This window comes from Thalassophryne amazonica, chromosome 1, assembly GCF_902500255.1.
Source record: "Thalassophryne amazonica chromosome 1, fThaAma1.1, whole genome shotgun sequence".
NCBI lineage: Eukaryota > Metazoa > Chordata > Actinopteri > Batrachoidiformes > Batrachoididae > Thalassophryne > Thalassophryne amazonica.
In genome coordinates this window covers 157,589,706-157,612,195 of record NC_047103.1, presented here as the reverse complement: position 1 = coordinate 157,612,195, position 22,490 = coordinate 157,589,706, and the positions used below count along the sequence as shown (strand labels likewise).

General features: G+C 39.6%; 1 protein-coding gene across 1 annotated transcript in view; it reads right to left on the bottom strand.

Moving 5' to 3' along the window:
• LOC117516211 (neural cell adhesion molecule 2-like) overlaps window positions 1-22,490 on the bottom strand; it is a 1,113,624-nt gene that overhangs the window by 23,944 nt on the left and 1,067,190 nt on the right. The window contains exon 16 of the mRNA XM_034177131.1: window positions 18,742-18,949. Within this exon, the coding sequence (XP_034033022.1) occupies window positions 18,742-18,949 (208 nt within the window). The remainder of the gene's footprint in view (window positions 1-18,741; window positions 18,950-22,490) is intronic.

Here is a 22,490-nt window from a genome sequence, read left to right as displayed (position 1 = left end):
ATTATTAAAAAAATGTAGAAAAGGGGGTTTTCACAATAATAGTAGCATCTGCTGTTGATGCTACGAACTCAAAACTATTACAACCCCTGGCAAAAATTATGGAATCACCGGCCTCAGAGGATGTTCATTCAGTTGTTTAATTTTGTAGAAAAAAAGCAGATCACAGACATGACACAAAACTAAAGTCATTTCAAATGGCAACTTTCTGGCTTTAAGAAACACTATAAGAAATCAAGAAAAAAAGATTGTGGCAGTCAGTAACGGTTACTTTTTTAGACCAAGCAGAGGAAAAAAATATGGAATCACTCAATTCTGAGGAAAAAATTATGGAATCACCCTGTAAATTTTCATCCCCAAAACTAACACCTGCATCATATCAGATCTGCTCGTTAGTCTGCATCTAAAAAGGAGTGAACACACCTTGGAGAGCTGTTGCACCAAGTGGACTGACATGAATCATGGCTCCAACACAAGACATGTCAATTGAAACAAAGGAGAGGATTATCAAACTCTTAAAAGAGAGTAAATCATCACACAATGTTGCAAAAGATGTCGGTTGTTCACAGTCAGCTGTGTCTAAACTCTGGACCAAATACAAACAACATGGGAAGATTGTTAAAGGCAAACATACTGGTAGACCAAGGAAGACATCAAAGCGTCAAGACAGAAAACTTAAAGCAACATGTCTCAAAAATCGAAAAATGCACAACAAAACAAATGAGGAACGAATGGGAGGAAACTGGAGTCAACGTCTGTGACCGAACTGTAAGAAACCGCCTTAAGGAAATGGGATTTACATACAGAAAAGCTAAACGAAAGGCATCATTAACACCTAAACAGAAAAAAACAAGGTTACAATGGGCTAAGGAAAAGCAATTGTGGACTGTGGATGACTGGATGAAAGTCATATTCAGTGATGAATCTCGAATCTGCATTGAGCAAGGTGATGATGCTGGAACTTTTGATTGGTGCCTTTCCAATGAGATTTATAAAGATGACTGCCTGAAGAGAACATGTAAATTTCCACAGTCATTGATGATATGGGGCTGCATGTCAGGTAAAGGCACTGGGGAGATGGCTGTCATTACATCATCAATAAATGCACAAGTTTATGTTGATATTTTGGACAATTGAAAGGATGTTTGGGGATGATGAAATCATTTTTCAAGATGATAATGCATCTTGCCATAGAGCAAAAACTGCAAAAACATTCCTTGCAAAAAGACACATAGGGTCAATGTCATGGCATAGGGTCAATGACAATGAGCAGATCTGATTTGATGCAGGTGTTAATTTGGGGGATGAAAATTTACAGGGTGATTCCATAATTTTTTCCTCAGAATTGAGTGATTCCATATTTTTTTCCTCTGCTTGGTCTAAAAAAGTAACCGTTACTGACTGCCACAATCTTTTTTCTTGATTTCTTATAGTGTTTCTTAAAGCCAGAAAGTTGTCATTTGAAATGACTTTAGTTTTGTGCCATGTCTGTGATCTGCTTTTTTTTCTACAAAATTAAACAACTGAATGAACATCCTCTGAGGCCGGTGATTCCATAATTTTTGCCAGGGGTTGTATGTTCAAACTGCTTTATTAGTAATCCTGTGAATCACTAAACTAGTATTTAGTTGTATAACGATAGTTTTTCATGATTTCTTCACATCTGCGAGGCATTAATTTTGTTGGCTTGGAACCAAGATTTTGCTTGTTTACTAGTGTGCTTGGGGTCATTGTCTTGTTGAAACACCCATTTCACGGTCATGTCCTCTTCAGCATAAGGCAACATGACCTCTTCCAAGTATTCTGACATATCCAAACTGATCCATGATACCTGGTATGCGATATATAGGCCCAACACCATAGTAGGACAAACATGCCCATATCATGATGCTTGCACCACCATGCTTCACTGTCTTCACTGTGAACTGTGGCTTGAATTCAGAGGTTGGGGGTCATCTCACAAACTGTCTGTGGCCCTTGGACCCAAAAAGAACAATTTTACTCTCATCAGTCCACAAAATATTCCTCCATTTCTCTTTAAGCCAGTTGATGTGTTCTTTGGCAAATTGTAACCTCTTCTGCACGTCTTTTATTTAACAGAGGGACTTTGTGGGGGATTCTTGCAAATAAATTAGCTTCACACAGGCATCTTCTAACTGTCACAGCACTTACAGGTAACTCCAGACTGTCTTTGATCATCCTGGAGCTGATCAGTGGGTGAGCCTTTGCCATTCTGGTTATTCTTCTATCTATTTTGATGGTTGTTTTCTGTTTTCTTCCACACGTCTCTGGTTTTTTGTCCATTTTAAATCACTGGAGATCATTGTAGATGAACAGCCTATAATTTTTTGCACATGCGTATAAGTTTTTCCCTCTCCAATCAACTTTTTAATCAAACTACGCTGTTCTTCTGAACAATGTCTTGAACGTCCCATTTTCCTCAGGCTTTCAAAGAGAAAAGCATGTTCAACAGGTGCTGGCTTCATCCTTACATAGGGGACACCTCATTCACACCTGTTTGTTCCACAAAATTGACGAACTCACTGACTGAATGCACCACTACTATTATTGTGAACACCCCCTTTTCTACTTTTTTTTACTAATAGCCCAATTTCATAGCCTTAAGAGTGTGCATATCATGAATGCTTGGTCTTGTTGGATTTGTGAGAATCTACTGAATCTAATGGTACCTTGTTTCCCATGTAACAATAAGAAATATACTCAAAACCTGGATTAATCTTTTTAGTCACATAGCACTACTATTATTCTGAACACTACTGTATTTTGTCTGACTGTTTATCCTTAGTTGTTCCGGTGTGATGTGTGGTAGAAAGTTTTTAATTTCCCTTTAGTCTCAGCAGCCTCGATTCTTGGCAATCACCTTGATCTGTTCTTTTTCTTAACTTTTGAGCCCATTAAATACATAAATACAATTGTGGTCAGAAGCAGATTTGCAGTCTTGAGTCCACTTTCTGTGAGCAGGGAGCTCAGTGGGACATCTGAAAGAAATTCTGAGTAGATACTTTGTTTTTGTTGCATCAAAAGGAACTGGACGAGGTGGTTCGGGAATCTGGTGAAGATACCCTCTGGTTGTCACCTTAGGAAGGCCTTCCGGGGACGTCCAACCAGAAAGAGACACCGGGAAGGCCTCAGGACATGCTTGAGGGATTATAATTCCCATCTGACTTGGGAACGCCTTGGGATTCCCCCCATGGAAGAGTTAGAGGACTTGTTTGGTCTACTGCTACTTCAATGTGGACATAGATGATGCAGACATGAATGAGCTTAGCGGGATAAGGAGCAGGGCTCCCATTATCTAGACCTATGCTTGATTCCAGGTCACAGTACCTGTGTGTTTTTAGACAAGACAAGTCTTCTGCATTGCCTCTGTCCACCCAGCTATAAATGGCTACTGGCTTTGGCTGCGAAAAGAACCTGTGACAGACTGGCATCCCGTCTAGGGTGACTCTCATCCTCCTCAGGCTGAGGAATCCTGGGATAAGCACCGATAGCAATAGACCTCAGGATCTCTATCGGACTTACTTCTTGTACAAAAAAACATTTCCACATCCACATCCTGTTGGGGGATCTGGAAAAGTGAACATACACTCGTGGACAGGAGCTTGATGGCAGCATTGGCCCTACTCCTGTTCCACTGTGCTCCCTGTTCTACAACAGAAGAGGCCTATTTCTTTTTTCAGAATTTGCATTGATTTCACAAAACAATCAAGTATGATTCTCGGACTATCTGAGAGATTTGGGCGAGGATCTAGATTATTCTGTGGCAGTGATGCATTATACACAGTTGTGCTCAAACATTTAGATACCCTGGCAGATTTTTTGTTTTTTTGGCCATTTTTCAGAGAATATGAATAAACTTTCTTTTCACTCATGGTTAGTGGTTTGGTGAAGCCATTTATTGCCAAACAACTGTGTTTACTCTTTTTAAATAATAATGACAACAGAAATGACCCAAATGACCATGATCAAAAGTTTACATACCCCTGTTCTTAATACAGTGTATTTTCCCCCTTTAACATCAATGACAGGTTGGAGTCTTTTGTGGTAGTTGTGGACGAGGCTCTCTGATGGTAAAGATGTCACTGAATATGTCTTGAGCTTTACATTGATTATGAAGAAATACAAACAGTATGGCACTCTATGGTAAATCTGCCTGGAGTAGACAGTTCTCAAAAAGTGAGTGAAAAGATGACAGGTTGAATCTGTGACCTCTCTGAGGAAGAGGAAAACTGTGGAGGGTGAAAACCATCACCCTTCACACTTTGGAATAGAAATGTGCACACGCTGTCACACAAACACATACAAACGGATCGGCTCCCGCTAGAGTCCAGCGTATGATTAGAGTTAAGGGGAAAACTTCAGTACTGACAAAACTAGCTTGCATGGCTGTTTCATTTCATTTATTTTATTTGAAATGTTCACAGAGAAGCGTTGCGTAGAAGTGGCGCCGTGTTTTGGATTCAAGAGTGCCATATTTGGTTGCTTTGCAGTGGTTGGTGGTGGTGATGCTTGCATTTTTTTTTTTTTTTTTTTTTTTTACTTTTCCTTAAATTTGGCACAACTGTGTAGCTATAAATGACTATTCTATTTCACAAGAGCTTGGCTGTTGTATTTAACAGCAAAGTGTGTGTGGGTCTTCCAGGACAAAGAACGGCAACTTTATTTACAGCTACATACGCCAACCTGTTGATGGGGCTGAGGCCCCCTCCTGGTTTATCCAGACACCAGATTGGCTTTCTTTTTGTGTTGCTGTTTCACTCTCCACTCTTTTTGGATTTTACTTTTACTCAATACTTTCACTTAAGGTACATTTTATAAGAGAAATTTACTTTTGATACTTAAGTACAGTAAATGTCAGATAAGACTTTTACTCAAGTAATATTTTAAAGGAGACTTTTTACTAATTTTATAGTAAGATACTTGTACTTCCACTCAAGTATCACTTTGAGGTACTTTATACAAGACTGCCAGAAAGTACATCTGAGACGCAAGCCTAGATCTGATCTGTTTTGGTGAAAGAATGTCCTTCTCAACTCTACTCCACTACAAAGCTGAGGTAGGAGTGATGTCAATGATGTGACCCTATTTTACCACTAAAAATATGCAATAAGGGCAGAGTGTTGGCTTAGTGGTTAGCACTGTTGTCTCACAGAGTGAAGGCTCACTTCTGACCGGGCCCTTTCTGTGTGGAGTTTGCATGTTCTCCCCGTGCTTTTGTGGGTTCCATCCGGGTGCGCTGACTTCTTTCCACTTTCAAAGACAAGCAGATGAGGTGAACTGTAGACTCAAAGTTAACTGCAGGTGTGAATGTGTTTGATTATATCTGTTGGCCCTGCGATACACTCGTGTCCTGTCCAGGGGTATTACGCCTCACCCATAGAACGCTGGGACAAACTCCAACCCACCCGTGACACTTAACTGAAACAAGCCAGTATAGAAAATGAATGGATGGATAGATTTTCCAGGCTTGTAGGACTTCAGGGGCCTCTGCATGAAAGTGGCATATTTGTGTTTATGTTCTGTTTGCACACTACTGAAATATTTTACAAAATCTGTAAGCCTGCAGTACAAAGTTTGGACCTGCACTTTCTTGAGAGACAAATGTAACCAACAGCAACACCCGAATTTGCTTGAGCTGCCAAAACACAAAAGCTTAAGCAAAAAGCACCTACTGAGGAAACAACAGGGACATATTCATTCTCAACAGATCAGTCACAGTCCCATGTGGAGAAAACACATACACACACAATTTCCCCCAAACAAGTTGTCTATCTTTTGAGGTTTTATTCTTGAAATAAAAAACCTTGTTCCAAAAATTCATGGTGGGGGGGGGATATCTCAAGGCAAAAGCTTTCTTTTATTCCTAAATAACAAATATAAATAAAATTTCTTCAATGCATCTTTTAGAATACTCCTGAAGGATGCCTGAACATTTTGTTCATTCATTTTGTAATGCATTCGGTTTTTCTTGAGACAGGATGAAGTGATTGGAATACAAGCATTAGAAGCAGATGCAGGCTTGATGGTGCACCGTGTGCTTTAACATGATCAGTATCAGGCCATCAGACAGGATTTCAGCTGAGTGCTACTCATTTCCTGAGTTCACAAGGTTATGTTGGTTCTCATTTTGTTGCTCCTGTTAGACATTCAAGACTCGTCTGTCACCTTGGCTGAGAGACATGAACCCCCCTTCCGTGATTTTTTTTTGACACAGCCTTCCAGATACCCTCTTTTTGGTTGCCATAATACTAAATAATGTACATGTTCAAGGCTTGTTTCACACATCCTGAGAATAGATTCCACATATCCAATTAGGTAACTAAATTAAAGAGGTAAAATGTCATCACAGATCATTATATGAGATTGTTTGAATGTTCTCTCATTAAAATTAGTCTTTTAAAAGTCAAACCAGATGACAGTTTTGATTTACAATGTGGCCTTCAACACTTTTAGAAATCAATCACTTAGAGAAAAATTTAATAATGAATGTTGAGTTTGTAAATTATTCTGTTCACCCATTTATATTTCAATAATTGCTGACCTTGACCAACTGAGAAGAGGCATTGACACTGTGTATACAGATCAAAAGGCGATCACAGAGGCTGGGATCACCCCTGGAATTTTAATAACCTTCTCTGTGGCACCTGACCATTTCTGAGTGGTTGGGTGCAGTGTCTTCTACCTTGCCAAGGTAATGATAGCTGTTTTTGCTCTAATGCCGATATGTTCCACTTTCAAGGACAAAAGTTAAAGTGATGATGAAATGTTGTATCTGGAACTGACTGGGACTGAAAACAGACATACGTGTTTCACACTGTGACATTATGTTTTAAAACATGACAGACAGGTGATCCTGCCTATGCTGGCCATGAGCCACAGCCAAAGAGCTAAATTTTTTATCCGGTAGCTGGAATTTGCCTGCTCAAATGTAGCTGCAGAGTCTGCCTGAGGTCAACTCAAGCCATTCAGCATAGCACCAGTGCATGCTGGTCCAACTACCTGTCTTGCTAAAGTGTAGTCTACTAGCACCATGCATACAACAACAGACCGCCCCAGTCTCTTCCTTTGGCAGAGTCTACCATCCCAGAATGGCCTTCGTTAGTACTTACCTTACCAGAATGTCCAACTGTATGATTCTCCACAGGCTAATACCAGAAAATATCTGTCAGAGAGTAGCCTTTGCATCCTGCTAAAGTTCAGATGTTATTTACCAGGGGATGGTCATGATCTCCACCTTCTACCCAGATGGTGTCCACCTGATCGCTTTTGGCTTCAGGTTCTACCAAGGGTATTTGTATCTTATCTTACATGCAGCACCATGTTCAAGCCAAAAGCAAATCTGCCTGACAACAGTCACAGTATGATGTGTTCACTCACAGGCTCTCTGTGTGGTGACGGCTACCGTGTCAAGTTCTTGTTCAGAACATGTCTGTTTTATCATGGTTACAAGCCATGTTTCTGTCCAGGAGCTGTACATCTGATGATACACACCATGACAAGTTTCTTCCCAGCTGTCAGCCCAACAATGATTGTGACCTCCAGCTCCTGCACAGATGGTATCTCTAGAAGGTTGGTTTAGACCCACAGTTCCAATACAGGTGGCATCCTCCTAATGACTTTAGCTACCAAATTCTGCCTGGAGTATACCTGCCTCGTAACATCTGCTGTGCAAATTCCTGCTTACAGGACATCTGCCTGGCAATGGCCACCATAACAAGTTCCTAACCAAGGAGGCATCTAGCTGACGAGGACTCATGTATTAAGTTCCTGCCCTGAGGGGTTCACTTAACTCAGCACGCAACCAGTCTTTGACCATGCTGTTTCTACTCAGTCCTTGACACAGGGAAAAACACGTGACCCAACTGAACTTGCACTTTTCCTGTGCCCGGGGCAGCCTTCTAACCCAGTAGTATGCTTTGTTCGTGCACCTGATAAACTAGCTCATGTTTCCTGGCCAAAGCCCTGGTGTGGTGCCATCCTGAATGCCACTGTGGAAAGTACACATACTGTTTCATTTTGTTCCATTTTCTGCAAGTGGGAGCAATGAAAGGCTGAAGGTAAAATACTAACACGGCACGATACCTAATAAACCCAAAAATTGCAAACGGCCAAGGAAATTCTCCTTTGGTTGATTGGTAGATGTTAAAAGTTCTTGCACAGTGGAGCCAATTTCATGTCCCATTAGCTTCATGCAAACTCTGATTGGACTTACAGTATGTTCTGATGGGGAGGTTTTCTCAACATATGGCCACTTGCTGTTTCCACTTGCCGTAGTGCAGATACCATAAGAAGGAATTACAGAGAAATTCATCCAAGTAAGATTTCAACAGAAGTTTTCATTATAAAGTTGATACACTGGGGACTTGAGCACAGCTGGTCATGGCAGGTAACCGTTTGAAAATCAGCTGCCAGAAATGGTGTTACTGCATAAAGTGTCAGTACACTGCACTTTTTTCCTATTACGTTTCAGAAGATAAGACATGGAAAAAGCTGCACAACAGACAAAAGGTTTTTTACAAAAACAAGATTGCCTGCACTGACAGAACAATAATTTTGATGACTTTTCGTTCCGTTGCAAACTTTAAGGTAAGGTGATTGGAATAAGAAGATGTTTTTATTTTGCACAAAGACTTTGTCTTGTTTTCTTAGCCAAGGAAGGTCACCAGGCAAGGTCACTCCAAAACAAATTTCTATGAGCTTTCTAACACTTGGTAGAATTTTTATAACACAAAGAATGCATTGAATTATCTACATTTGAATGCAGACCCATCATTGTTCAAGAACTACTTCACTCAAAACCTGTTTTTTCTTCTGGCTATATCTCCAGGGAGGCCAAATTGTCACTATATAATCTGAATGAATATGTCAACAAGTTATCCCTGCAGTGGAACCAGCCATTTGACACAAAGCCATTCCACCTGTACCCAGTTGAAAACAGGGTCTAAATTTTTCAGTCCTTGGAATCATACACCTAAGGTATTATCACTATCTCTTATCAATGCCACCATCTTTTTCAAATAGTTGCCCTTTGCAATAACTCATCTGATGATTTGGTGATGTTACAAATTGGTTATATTTAGGTTATGGTCATCAGAAATATTTCTAGAATGTTTTCATAACTTTATTACATCCTTTTATATATTTGCAACTGTTTACAGTTGTGGGGAATTTGACAAATATGTCTTTCTTACTCCAAATTCATTTCAATGACTTTATGTAACATTACCAGAATGTTCTGGGGAACAAAAAGTAACTTTCCTTAAAAACGTATCCAGAACATTAGATCTAACGTTCTCAAAACGTTTGTGCTAACGTTACTGTTAAACATTCTGGGAACCAAAAATAAACTGTCCTTAAAAACATTCCCAGATTGTTCGGCTTAACATTTTCAAAATGTTTGTGCTAACGTTACTATCAAATGTTCTGGGTACCCCCCCCCCCAAAAAAAAAATTCCTCTAAAACATTCTGAGAACTTAATATCAAATGTTCTCATAACATTTGGGAACTTTATTTTGTTAGCTGAGTAGGGACCTTATTTATGTATAATGTTCTGGGGACGTTTTTGAGACTTTTACATAGTATGAACACTTAAATTTAATCATTGCTTTGCAATTTTAAAGTTGTAATAACTGCAATTTTAAAGTTATAGCATATATAGGAAGATGTCACTGAACAATAAGCTAAATTTATTATTTGATTATTTTAGATGATAATACAGGGTGAACACAAAAACACTCCTTGGTTTCCAATATGTATAATATCAAAAGTCACATAAATAATTTTACAATTTTGAAGAAGAAGAAGAAGCTGCAAAAGAGAAAAAAAACTTGATAGGTTTCTGCAACTGTTGATACCAAAATTGTAAAATTATTCATGTGACTTTTGATATTATACATATTTGAAACCAAGGAGTGTTTTTGTGTTCACCCTGTACAATATAATGAACTTTGTAATAGAATTCAGAGAATGCTATTTTGATTTTCTATATATGTATGTGGGGGTGGTGGCCAAGTGCGCTTGGTTTCAGTGCTGAAGGTTTCCAGTTCAAACCTCACCCTTACCATGTCTCCATGTAATGTGGAGTTGCGTCAGGAAGGGCATCTGGTATAAAACTTGTGCCAAATCAACATGCAGACCCACCTTGGATCTGCTGGGGTGACCCCTAATGAAAACAAGGCAGCAGGTAAACGGACTTACTTTAAAGTTATATTGTCCAAGCACAAATGTTCTGGGAATGTTAGGCCTAACATTCCCAGAACATTTGTGCTAATGTTACTATCAAGTGTTCTGGGAACCAAAAAGAAACTTTCCTTAAAAATGTTCTAAGACCTTTAAAGCTAATGTTCTGATAACATTTGACAAACGTTCTTATAATGCGTTGGCAACTTTAGTTTGTTAGCTGGGTCAGGCGTGATGTTGTCACAATGTCAAGCAACAAAACAAGGAGCTGCACTGATGCTGAAAACATGTGTAGCCTTACTTCTATACAGGAAACTGATCAAGATTTCATAAGGTAATTGATAAAGAAACAGACCAGCAACAAGAATGGATAGTGTATTGACGGCATTAAAATCTTATTAATTCCCATCGCTACCAAGCACATGATGGAAATTTAAGCATCTCAAGAGCAGAAACAACTGTACTGTCACTATACCTGAGCCAAAAATCAAAGAGATCCCTTCATACTGAACTGTCGTCTTTCACAACATTCACTGATTCATTTTCTGCCACTTATCTGGGTCCAGGTGGCAGCAGACCAAGCAGGTCACTCCACAGTTCCCTATCTTCTGCCAAGTCGTCCAACACTTCAAGGGGGTTTCCAAGGTACCCCCAAGGCATGTGGGACATATAATACCTCTAGCATCTCCTGGGTCTTTCCCAGGGGGGGCCTTCTGCCAGTTGGAAAACCTCCCTAAGGAGTCAACCAGAGGCATCATCAACAGATACGCAAACCACTTCAGCGGGCTCCTTTCAATGTGAAGAAGCAGTGGCTCTACTCTGAGTCCTTTATGGATGGCTCTCAGAACAATTATACTCATTTCCAGTGGTAAAAAGCCCATAAACAAGTTGTGCTCTGAGGAACGCAGGAGGTACGTTTGTTACAAAAAGCTGCACACCTTGTTATTTTGTTACTTTTTTCTCATTCAAGATTAGCTCACAGCAACAGCTAAGTCAACAGTGACACCACTGAGCAGGATGTGCTCATAAAGTCTGAAGTTGGGAGGGGATTAAAATCTTGATTTACCTGGAATGAAACGTGAAAACATTTTCGATTAGCAGTGCCTATTACTGGAAACGGCCAACAAGACTTAAATGTGGTCCCTGCTCTCATTTGGGCATCAGCCAGATTGTTCTCAGCTGTTTTCATTTTTACTTGAATATATTTCTCAGCATGAATGCGAATATCTCAGGCATCTTAACATACAAACCTGGCAGAAAACAATGAAAAAAATGCAGTCACCACCCTTGACTGTGTTGTGTAAAACAAAAACATGGATTGGAATATTGCACAACACTAATCTGAATGGGTACAAAAGAAATTGATCTGAATTCCTCTGCGCATCACTCTGTGAAGTCTTACATGTGTGAATACACTCTTCACTATATATGCCCAGAGGAATTTTAAGTTTGTACATTATTGTAAAGCAAACAAAAATGTGCGCGGGTCTTGACAAGCCTCTTTGATGATGTTGTCACAGCCAGCAGATGTGTGCACCTCACGGCCGGGGAGGTATCACAGCTGGAGAGCGTGCATGCAGATGTGTATTTGTAATCTCAACTCTTTCGATAGCAAAAGCCGGGCTGACTTGTTTGCTCCTCGAGCGACTTCAATTAAGTACAAGGCCATTTACAGCAGGCCACAAAGGCTGACAAGAACTACTGAGATAAATCCACTTGCCTGGTGTCCAAAACAAAGAACATCCCAAGAGTCTTTGTTTACACACTGATCACAATCTTGACATTTATATTTTAGCCAAGTGTATTTAGACATATTTTGTTTTAGTTGACGTTTTTATTTGGTGCTTCTCGGTGAACAGGAAAGTCTTTGTCAAGGACACTTTGCCAAAGCATTTGGCTGCTGATGGCTGTTCACAGCATAACCATGTTACCCATCCTTTCTTACAATTCAAGACCAAAAACATGCACATTTTATGCCCATGTACAAACTGGAGTGACTCACTCAAAGATCACTCATTTCCTCAAGTCAATCAAATTACTTTTCCTTTGCACTTTGCCGCATTTGCATGCTACAAAGTCAGACATGTACTGTACTGCCATTTGAAATGTTCCATTAACATGTCAGTAACAAAGATGATTTCTCTGTAAAAGGAGAATACTGCAGAAGTAAAACTCCAAGGTCACTTGATAGTTATTATATGAGGATTTATACATTTTTGTGAGTGAGTATGTGATACACTTTTGTTTTGGAGGTAATTATTGGCAAGTAGTTCTTTTGTTTGTCTTTTGGGGTCCTTTTTTTAGAAAATAAAATTAAGGATTGTCTAAAAATGTTTCATTCTAGTTAAAAAATGGTACAGGTATTCAAATACTCTTCAGATTGACATTTTAATCCTTTCTGACTTGTCTAAAAACTAAACCAAGATGGAAGAAGGCTGTGAGATAAATAGACAAAATAATGGACTAATGTAGACTAACGACTCACATTCAATCACCAATATCAGTGTGCAAACAGTCAAGGGACTCGACTGCCCACCAGGATTTCCATTAGTGATTTTCTGGCCTGAGATGGAATTGAACTGAGGATCTTATTGTCACAAGCCCAGCTTTCTAACCTCTAGACCAGCAGTTTGAGTTTGCCACAATCTGGTGCTGGGTAACTATCTGATGATGGCCATAGATGCATATATAGACAGAAGGACACAAAACCTAACAGAACCCATTTCTGTAACTCCCACACCACAGCAAAGGCACTTATTGTAAAGTTAAATAATAATAATAATAATAATAATAATAATAATAATAATAATAATAATAATGAATATGCCTGTCGTACTTTTAAAATCATAGTTCAACAGTATCCAAACCTAATCATCACATAGAACTGTCACCTATTTAACACCTTGTAGAGATGGGCATCCGTTACCTTTGCCAAGGAGAATGTAGCATCACCTGTGTTTGACTGTCTGACCGTTTCTTAGCAGGAGCACTCAAAAGGATCAGAGGAGCTACATGAAATCCATAAGTAGGCCCTGAGGCCCACTAGCATCAGTGCTTATCCCTGGATTCTGTAGTATGAAGCAGAAGAATCTCTTCGATCCCTCCTAGATGGGATGTTGTTCCATTGCAGGTTACTTTCCCAGCCAACGCTGGTACCCATTTACAGCTGGGTGGACTAAGACAATGTAGATTATCGTGTTTTTGACTAGTATGAGTGACCCTGCCAATTATACTAAGGATTGACTTATATACCAGAAAAATCATGCATTTCTGATTCATAATAATAATTATAATAACTATATAGAACTTTGACAGGAATCAAAGCTCAAAACAAAATAAACTCCAACAATAAAAGAATAAATGCCAATAACAAGAAGTGCACTCCCAAATTAATGACCTGATAATACAGAAAAAAGGTGTGACGTATACTCCAGCATGACTTATGTATGGGTTTTTCACATTCAAAAGGCCTTTTTTAACAGATGCAACTTATTTTTCAATTTATTTTCATTTATATAGCGCCAAATCACAACAAAGTGGCCTCAAGGCGCTTCACACAAGTAAGGTCTAACCTTACCAACCTGTCAACTTATACTTGTCTTGTCCAGGACACAGACTAATCTTGGGTCTACATATGTGTAGCCTAACTCCTAATCTAAGTCCTAATCCCACTGAGCTACCTGCTCTGCACCATGTAATCTGGTTAAATGATTAATCATATCCAGAAGAATGCATTTAGGCACAAATCAAAATCCAAATGTAGACTCTTTATAAGCTCTTTAATTTGAGCCCCTTTTGCACTAAACAAGTCACGTATTCTGTTGCAATATTCTGCTTTGGCTTGATGTGGTAACAGAAGATGGTATTACCCATATGAAAATATCACTCCAAGTTTCTGCCCACTCCTGACTTGATCTCATACATATTTTATTTTTTCTCAAATAAAGTGGAAAAACAGATTGATGGTTTCTGAAGTTTTTAGATAGAGAACTTTATTAACACCCAAAGGGGAAATTGTATTGTCACATATGCATGAAGACATGACAAACAGCTCAATTAAACTTTAACATTGCTGTGTAAGGGAATAATTACACAGAAAATGACAATGTTAACCTTTTAGAGCTGTATATTTGCAGTGTGTTTAAGTGACAGTTGAATACAGTGATTTTGACGAAACCTGTTCATGACAGCCAGTCAAAAAATTTAATTCTGCATTTATCAAAATGCATTTAGCAACATGCACTCTGTAAGTAGAAAAGATTTTTGCGATCTATAGGGATATAGGATTGTTATGTGTTCCAAGAGTGAAGAAGTCAACCAGTTATAGCGCCTTTTTTTCCCTTTCTTTTTTATCAAACCGTTTCCCAGTTATGATAAGGCAGCCTGATTCTTTGGACTCATTTAAGTCTAGATTGGGGACTGTTTTCTGTTTCTTACAATTGACACTGATTTAGTGGTTTTGATTTGTTTTTGTTTTTTTAACCCGTTTTAATTGTTTGAATTGTATTTTATTGAAGCTTATTGTACTATCAAATTTTAACTTCACTGCCGTTAATTGTGATCAAACATCTTGTATTCCATTGGTTTGATGTTGTTGTTGTTGCCAGAATGTATAAAAAAAAAAAAAAAAAAAAAAATCACCTCACTAATTATTAGTGTGTTGTGGGCAAAATACAAATCAACCAATAGGAATTGTACGTTGTACCTGCCATTCCCTTTATGACATAAGTGCACATTACACAAGGGCACGCTCAGAAGTGATAGGTTTTTTTTTGGAGGAGGGTGGCTGCAGTGAGAACATGAACTTGCATGCACAATGTGAGCATGTGATGCAATCAGACGATAAAAAAGACACAACACAAAGTGTTGTGACTGCCTTGACAGCTAAATGAGTACATGCTCTGTCCACCACTATGAATGAAGACTGATGGACATCAGTCGTCACGGACATCAGTCTTGATGTCCATCACCTGATGGACATCAGGTTATTCCTGGAATGGGGAGTTGGAGACTTGCATCTGCTTGATGCTGTGGTACCTGGGAATAAGCACTGGCCCGATGGGCATATAGGACTTACAGTATTTCTTCTCCCATGTAGTACAAAATATCTTAAAAAGTAATTCAATCAGAGCATCTGATCATGGATAACTGAATGAAATCTTCAAATCTGTCATTTTTAATTATAGAAAGACCTGTTATCAGAACAACAGCTTTAAATACAGGGGGGTTATAATAAAAGGTTTTTCTTCCACATTTGATTGATGGGCTTGTTTTCTTCAACCGAATAATTAATTATAACACACCTTTTGAAGTCTATTTTTATTATGTCTTTTTTGTGAAGGTCTTGATCAAAATTTTAATTGCGTGCTTCTATAGTTCTGACACTAATGGGGCAAAGCCTGTTCTGATATCAAACAGATGAATCCCGGTGGCGGCGGGTGAGCTGTCGTTTTTCTAAGCTGTAACACCTCAGATGGTTATGGTTGAGTAAACAGAGTAAACAACTGCTTATTTATTGACAGAGCTTCTTTCTTTTACACTATTTGTTTGCTGCCACACAATGCCACTGCAAAGGATGCAGTCCAGTTTGTTAAGCTGGAGATAAGGATCTTTATTGCCTTTTGTTGGCTGACTGAGTCATTTTAGTTAATTTACAAGTTAATGCATTTCATCTCTAGGGTGGTAACACTGGATAGAATGAGAGGAAAAGAAGCACACTTGCAACAAACTTACCTAGGCATTATCATGCAACATGAAAATCCAAACTTGATTTTCATTTAATGTTTGGGCCTCTCATCTAAACATATGAAAACTTTTGTGTCGTAATGATGTGATTTCTGGAAGAGTTTTCTTTCAATGCTCGAAGTTCCTTCATATTGTCATAACACTGTACACTGGTTTGCACAGATCTTTAGCATCCCAGAACTGACAGTGGAACTATACAACATTCCATCTGCTTTGCTTCCATTGGTAGACATTGCTAGCATTAGCCATGTTATTAGCCTCAATGCATTGGGAGTACGCAATTTGAACGTCAAAACTATTTTTTTAAATCGTGTTGCATCTGAAAGCTGACATGCAGAATTTTTTTTTTTTTACAATTTATTACATGCGCCAAGGACATAATACAATCATTGGTATTTATTTATTTATTTGTCTGTTTGTGTATTAGCAGGATTACGTCAAAACTACTGCATGGATTTTGACGAAATTTTCACCACGGATAGATATTAGGCCAAGGAAGATTCCATTACATGTTGGAGGTGATCTGGATCCAGATTCATCAGCACATCCAGTGTCATCAGACGTTCACACACACTCATCAGGGACATGAATGTCATGGTAATATTGGGCTTCCATGCCTTTCTTTGAACTGTTCCTTTTCTCTGTCGGAATGATAATGACAATACAAATCTACAATATAAGAAAAAGAATTTGATTTTGAAGTTGTACTGTATTTTGGATTTTCTGAAATCAATACATATACTGTGAAAAATATATAAAAATATATCCATATAATATACTGCCACAGACATACTGTATCTCCCCTGAATTTCACCAAAATTCATTCAAAGCAGGACCAGAGGGTGATGTTATCCACAACATCGTCAACAATGAGAGATAGATAACAATGATGAGAAAGTCACCAAACAACTCAAAATCTTCCATGAAGTCGGCTATTTTTTCCAACCCTAAACTGTAGAACACTGAACGAAGTAATAGGAAAGCTGCCTAATCCGGCACCACAGTGATTACACAAGAAATACTGTGCAGCCCTTAGTGTCTGTATCAAGAATATGGGGAATTCAGCTTCATGTGAATAAAGGATAGAAATGGTGACTTTAAATGCAAAATCAAGACCCACAAAGAAGAAAGAATATCTATTCAGTCTGTGTAGAAATTATGTTATTATTTATAAAACTGAATGTTTGCTTAATTTTGATCAAGTTATGGAAAAGAGTTTATTGCTTCAGCCCACTCCTTTGTGACATGTGAACTTAATTCTGCAACGTGCAGGTATGTGTTTCACTGTGTGTTTTGTTGTTTTTTTCTTTTGAATCTGCTTTCATGTTTGAAATAAAGATTTCATTCCTTAAATGGGTTATAACACTAAGCTAAATTGAGGAAACTGAGACGATATGAAACTCAAATACTCCAAATGCCACTAGTGCAATGCCAACAGGTAATATGTTATTAGGGCCAGCAAACCCTGAGAAATAATATCAGCAACAATATCAATAAGACTGTACAGAGCGATGAATTTCATTGACAATTTACACTTTATGGTGTATCGCATATATTATGGACACAGCCCATATGCTGTTGTGGAAACGAGGCTTTAAAACCTTTAGCTGAAGCTACCGCTAACTTTGATAACATGATTTTTGTTGTTGTTATTTTGGTTTTTTTTTTTTGGGGTGGAAAACCCCTGAAAATTTGACCTGAAAGCAGAAATTTTAGTTTGTTGTAGCTGAAAAGTGAAGGTTCTCCAAAAGCTTTGGCATGTCAAGATCAGATAATCAAAACGTACCGGTGCATAAATAATTAAATCAGCAAAGTAAACAGCAATTTACATTCAGTTAATTCATAGGAAAGAAAGGAGCAAACAAATGAATATAAAGAAGTAAAAATGCACAAAAAAATCATTTTAATAATCCAATTAACGCATTTGCGCCACTGCCTCCAGGTGATATTTATTGCTTTCGCGTAATTTGTCAGTTTTGCTGATTGTATTAGTGTATAAGTCCCAACAGGAACAAACATGATTTTGCAAACATTTTGACCATTAAACTTTATTAAAAAGATGTTAGCTGACCCAAAGATAGAACTAAATTTAGTGGAAGCTAATCCTCTAATGGTTTTCAAGGTTTGCTGAAATGTTAATTAAGGCTTTGAACTGGTTTGTGGAAGGAAAACAAAAACCAAACACTTTTGGTATTTTGCTAGGAATGAAAACAAAACAAGAATCTTTATATTTTTTTATGTCCCGGAACAGAAACGTTTATTTAAAATAATGGTAACTGGCTAATACCGTTACTTTTTCATTCTTGAAAAGATTTCCATTTACAATGACCAGGTGAGGACGTCAGACACCATCAATGCTCCACACCCAAACAGTTGGTGGCAGTAATGCACTGCCACTTTGCAAACCGCCAATAAACCCCACAGATGAAGAAGAAGACGACAAACCAGTGAGGTTCACTTCTGCCTGTCATTTACTTTGGATGTTGCATTAGTCATTCATTATTATGCTTTCCATTTTTTTTTGTGTCTGAGGATCAAATGGGATTTATTTTCATTGCAAACAGAACACTGCTGATACATCACATGGCTGAATGCTGGCGGGAATATATTTCAGCAAGTTGAGCCAAATCAACATGCTGATCCATACGAAGTCAGCTGTAGTGACCCCAAGCAAAATAATGGGAGAGGCCAAAAGGTTTGTATCGCACCCCCAACAGTGCTGGAGGTGTATAAATTTATACAAGAGCATTTTCTTTTAAATAACATGAACACAATATAAGAAACAGAGATGGACTCACAGGTATGCGGCCTTGCCCTCCTCCATTTCTTTGCCTTTGCCACTGGTGGCTGTTTTCTTGCTGCATAGCGTGCGGGTGATACACATCAGCAGGCCGCAGTGACGCAGGAAAAAGCAGCTGATATCCACCAACACAAGCAGCAGCAGCAACGCTCCCAATCCAAGGCCCACCACTGCACCCAGCCCCAGACCTTTGAACAGGGATTCTGCTAAGGCAGTGAAACACACAAAAACACAAAAAGACACAAGCATAAAAACTGTTAGCAATTGTTTATACAGTTCTTCTCAAAGACACAGAGGCCAAGAGATCAGGTTCAAGTGCAGAGGCGCACCACTGCTGCTGGTTGGAATTTAAAGATTCACTCTCTGGCGTGTTCTCAGTGCAGATTCCTGCAGAAATGGAACAGGAAGGTCAGAACATGCATGTGTGGGAGACTGGTGGGAGAGTGGGTATGAAATGCACAAAACTACACCAAAAACAGTACCTTCACCTCAGTAAAGTCTTTTGGAAAGAGTTGGTCAGTTCACATATAGTGCGTAGTTTGGACGAAGTGTGCACTTAGTGCGCATGACGCAGGAATCATGTGCGAAGCGTATGAAATCGTCCCTGCCCCTAACGCCTCGTACACATGTTGCTACAACTATTTGCGCACACCAGCGGCTGAAACAATAACATCGCACCGTCTCGCAGCAGGTGGTGGCCAATTTCCAGGTGACACGCACGAACATCTAACACCACTCGCATGGCACTTAGAAAATGTGTGGCTAGTTGCACTCTTGGCACGACAGCAGACTGCAGATGACCACTGTTGTACTGGCAGAGAAATTTGTTCCACACAACTGTGGCTTTGGTGTGTGCGCTGACAACTGACAGGAGGTGTGTCTTTGACAAAGCAGCTGTGGTGATGTGTCATTCTGGACATCCCAGCTAGACAACACTTACTGTGTTTGGACAGACAACACCTGTCCACTGTGACACGCGTGTGTCTGATTGCTGTACTTACGTAGACATAAACAAAAAATATATCGCCGTGGCAACAAGCTGCTCTGAGTGAGCGCGCACGGAGCGGACAATGACAGCCTGTCAGGTTGAAATGGACCATGAGATCAGAAGACGCAGAAGGCGATCTGATCATCACGTCACCCACGCGAGCTCTGTTCCACATGATGCAGTATCTGTGCTGCGGCGCGCCATCCATAAGAGGCAGATTCCCCCAGCTTTCAAAGGACAGCTCCATAGCTCAGTGGTAAAGTCTCTGACTGAATCAGAGCTTTTGGAAGGTGCGAGTTTGCGTCCCGTGGGTGATGTTTTTTCGTTTTTTTAATTCCACGAGTGATACGATGTGGTCCCACAGGTACCAGGTGGTTTTAATTTTTATTTATTCCACATAAGCAGCACGATGTCATCCCACAGGTACCAGCTGGATTTTATTTTTTTATTTATTCCACATAAGTGGCGTGATCATGTGGTGCACCTCGCACTGTTGCTGTTTGACAGACACTGTCGCGTGCACAAACTGTCGCAACGGGCTCGTGCACACCTGCCCGTTGGCATTATGTTTCATGTTGCGCAAATTCGAACTGTTTTGCGCTGTTTTGCCGTTTTCGACCAGACGTTGACCAAACTTCGCACTATGTGTGAAGGGTCCCTTAGTGGAAGCCTCTGGCAATTAGCCACATTATAGCATCTCCTCCAAAATAACTCTGCTTCAGCACAGTTTTCACTAGTGCCGGCCACTCACTCCACTCATGTTACAATGCGACAGTGCCTTATCAACATAATGTAGAAATGTATTTAAGAAGAAATGCAGAACACATCGTACACATAAGGGTGCACCTCTATCCATGCAGTGAAGGATGAGCGGTGCAGGCACTTTTTCCTGTTAAAAAAAATTAACTCATGTTCATTTCACTGTTGTTTTACTCAATGCAGGCAAATTTCTAACAAGCTGTTCTGCTCAAAAAAATAACTCATGTCCCACACAGACATGCCCCCCCCCCCCCCCCCCCCCCGAACAAGCCCAGGAACCCCTGAGGTGAGCAGCGAATTAATCAGTTATTATGGAGAAAAAAACAGTGAAGAATAAAAAATCATTCTGAAATTTAAAAAAAAAAAAGCCTATAGTCTGTATTCATTTCAGAATGATTTTTAAAAAGCATCAGCTATCACTGAAATATATTGTTTGGTCAAGAGTTTGGGACTGTCACCCCCCTACTTTGCAGTAGGAACAGAGAACATTTCTACTGCATGCAGACTGGGTGACTGCTCTTAATCCAATCAGAGAAATGTTTACATTTTCTGGGAATCAAAAGATTAAATAGCAAAAAGCAGCCTCATATATGTAATTTTGTCAGTCTAGAGTCTTGCAGCAAATAACTGAATCTAAATGAATGTCATTGTATTTTTAGTGCTTCCCCGACCAAGTAACTGTGAAATCACATTTTCCTTTTCACAAATATGGATTTTCATAAAATGCATAGTTTTATGTAAAGCGGTATCAAAATTTTCCACCACCCTGGCGGCCGCCTTCGGGGAGGGGGGTGGGGGTGGTCCGGTAAGATTTCTTTTCATGAGGCCCAAAATCCCTGGTGGCGCCCCTGGTGGCTTTAAAATGCTTTACTTTATCTGCCCATCTCTGGCACTTTATTTCCAATTTGTCATCTCAGAGGTTTACCCCCGTCACCACGGGGCACCTTTTATTTTGTAGCTTGGAGCACAAAACAGATTAAAGTGGTGAGCAGAGCAGGAGCAAGCAGGAGCAGAGCAAATTTTTCTACTTTCTGCTAAAAGCAGGAAACCTTTCTCTTGGTGTGGCCGTCATTAGCAAACAGCAGGGTCTGGTTTGAATTCAAAGTAATGTGAATAAGAAGAAGGTGCTGTAAAAACAGTTTTAGAGAGCAGTGGACTTAAGTGGTTGTGGTGTCGCGCTAACTGAGTATCCACTACAGGAGCATTGCTGACAGCTGGAGGTCAGACCTTGCCAAGAGTAATCAACAAATGAAGAGAATGAATCTGCCTACTTAAGAATACTATGACACAAGTGTTCAGGAGTCACTGAAGTAGAAGTCATCAAGATGCACGCGCCAGCGGACAGTGCAGTGGCTCAACTTAAAGTCCGTGCTGAATGCTGTCAGGGGTGTTCTCTGAGTGCTCTACTGTCTCCGATCTGAGTCGCGACTGGTAGAATCTCCAATTCTACCAAATCACAGACTCTACTTTGGCACACACACACACACACACACACACACACACACACACACACACACACACACACACACACACACACACACACACACACACACACACACACACACACACACACACACACACACACACACACACACACACACACACACTTCCAATTCCATTGAAGTTGAGATGTTGTGTAAAATGCAAATAAAAACAGAATACAATGATTTGCAAATCCTCTTCAACCTATATTCAACTGAATAGACCACAAAGACAAGATATTTCAATGAATGCATGAATGAATGAATTTATTTGGCACACAAACTCAACAGTAACAAAAAAAGATACACAAGACAATTCCACCGTGACATGTGTGACCAAAAGGGGGTGAGCAGAAGCAAAGCTTATAAACGCCCACCCCTTATATACATACAAACATACATATATATACTCATTACCAACCCCCAGAGCAAGCACACAGGCAACAGTGGAAAGGAAAAACTCCCTCCAATGTATTGAGGAAGAAACCTCAAGCAGACCAGACTCTAAGGGTTGACCCT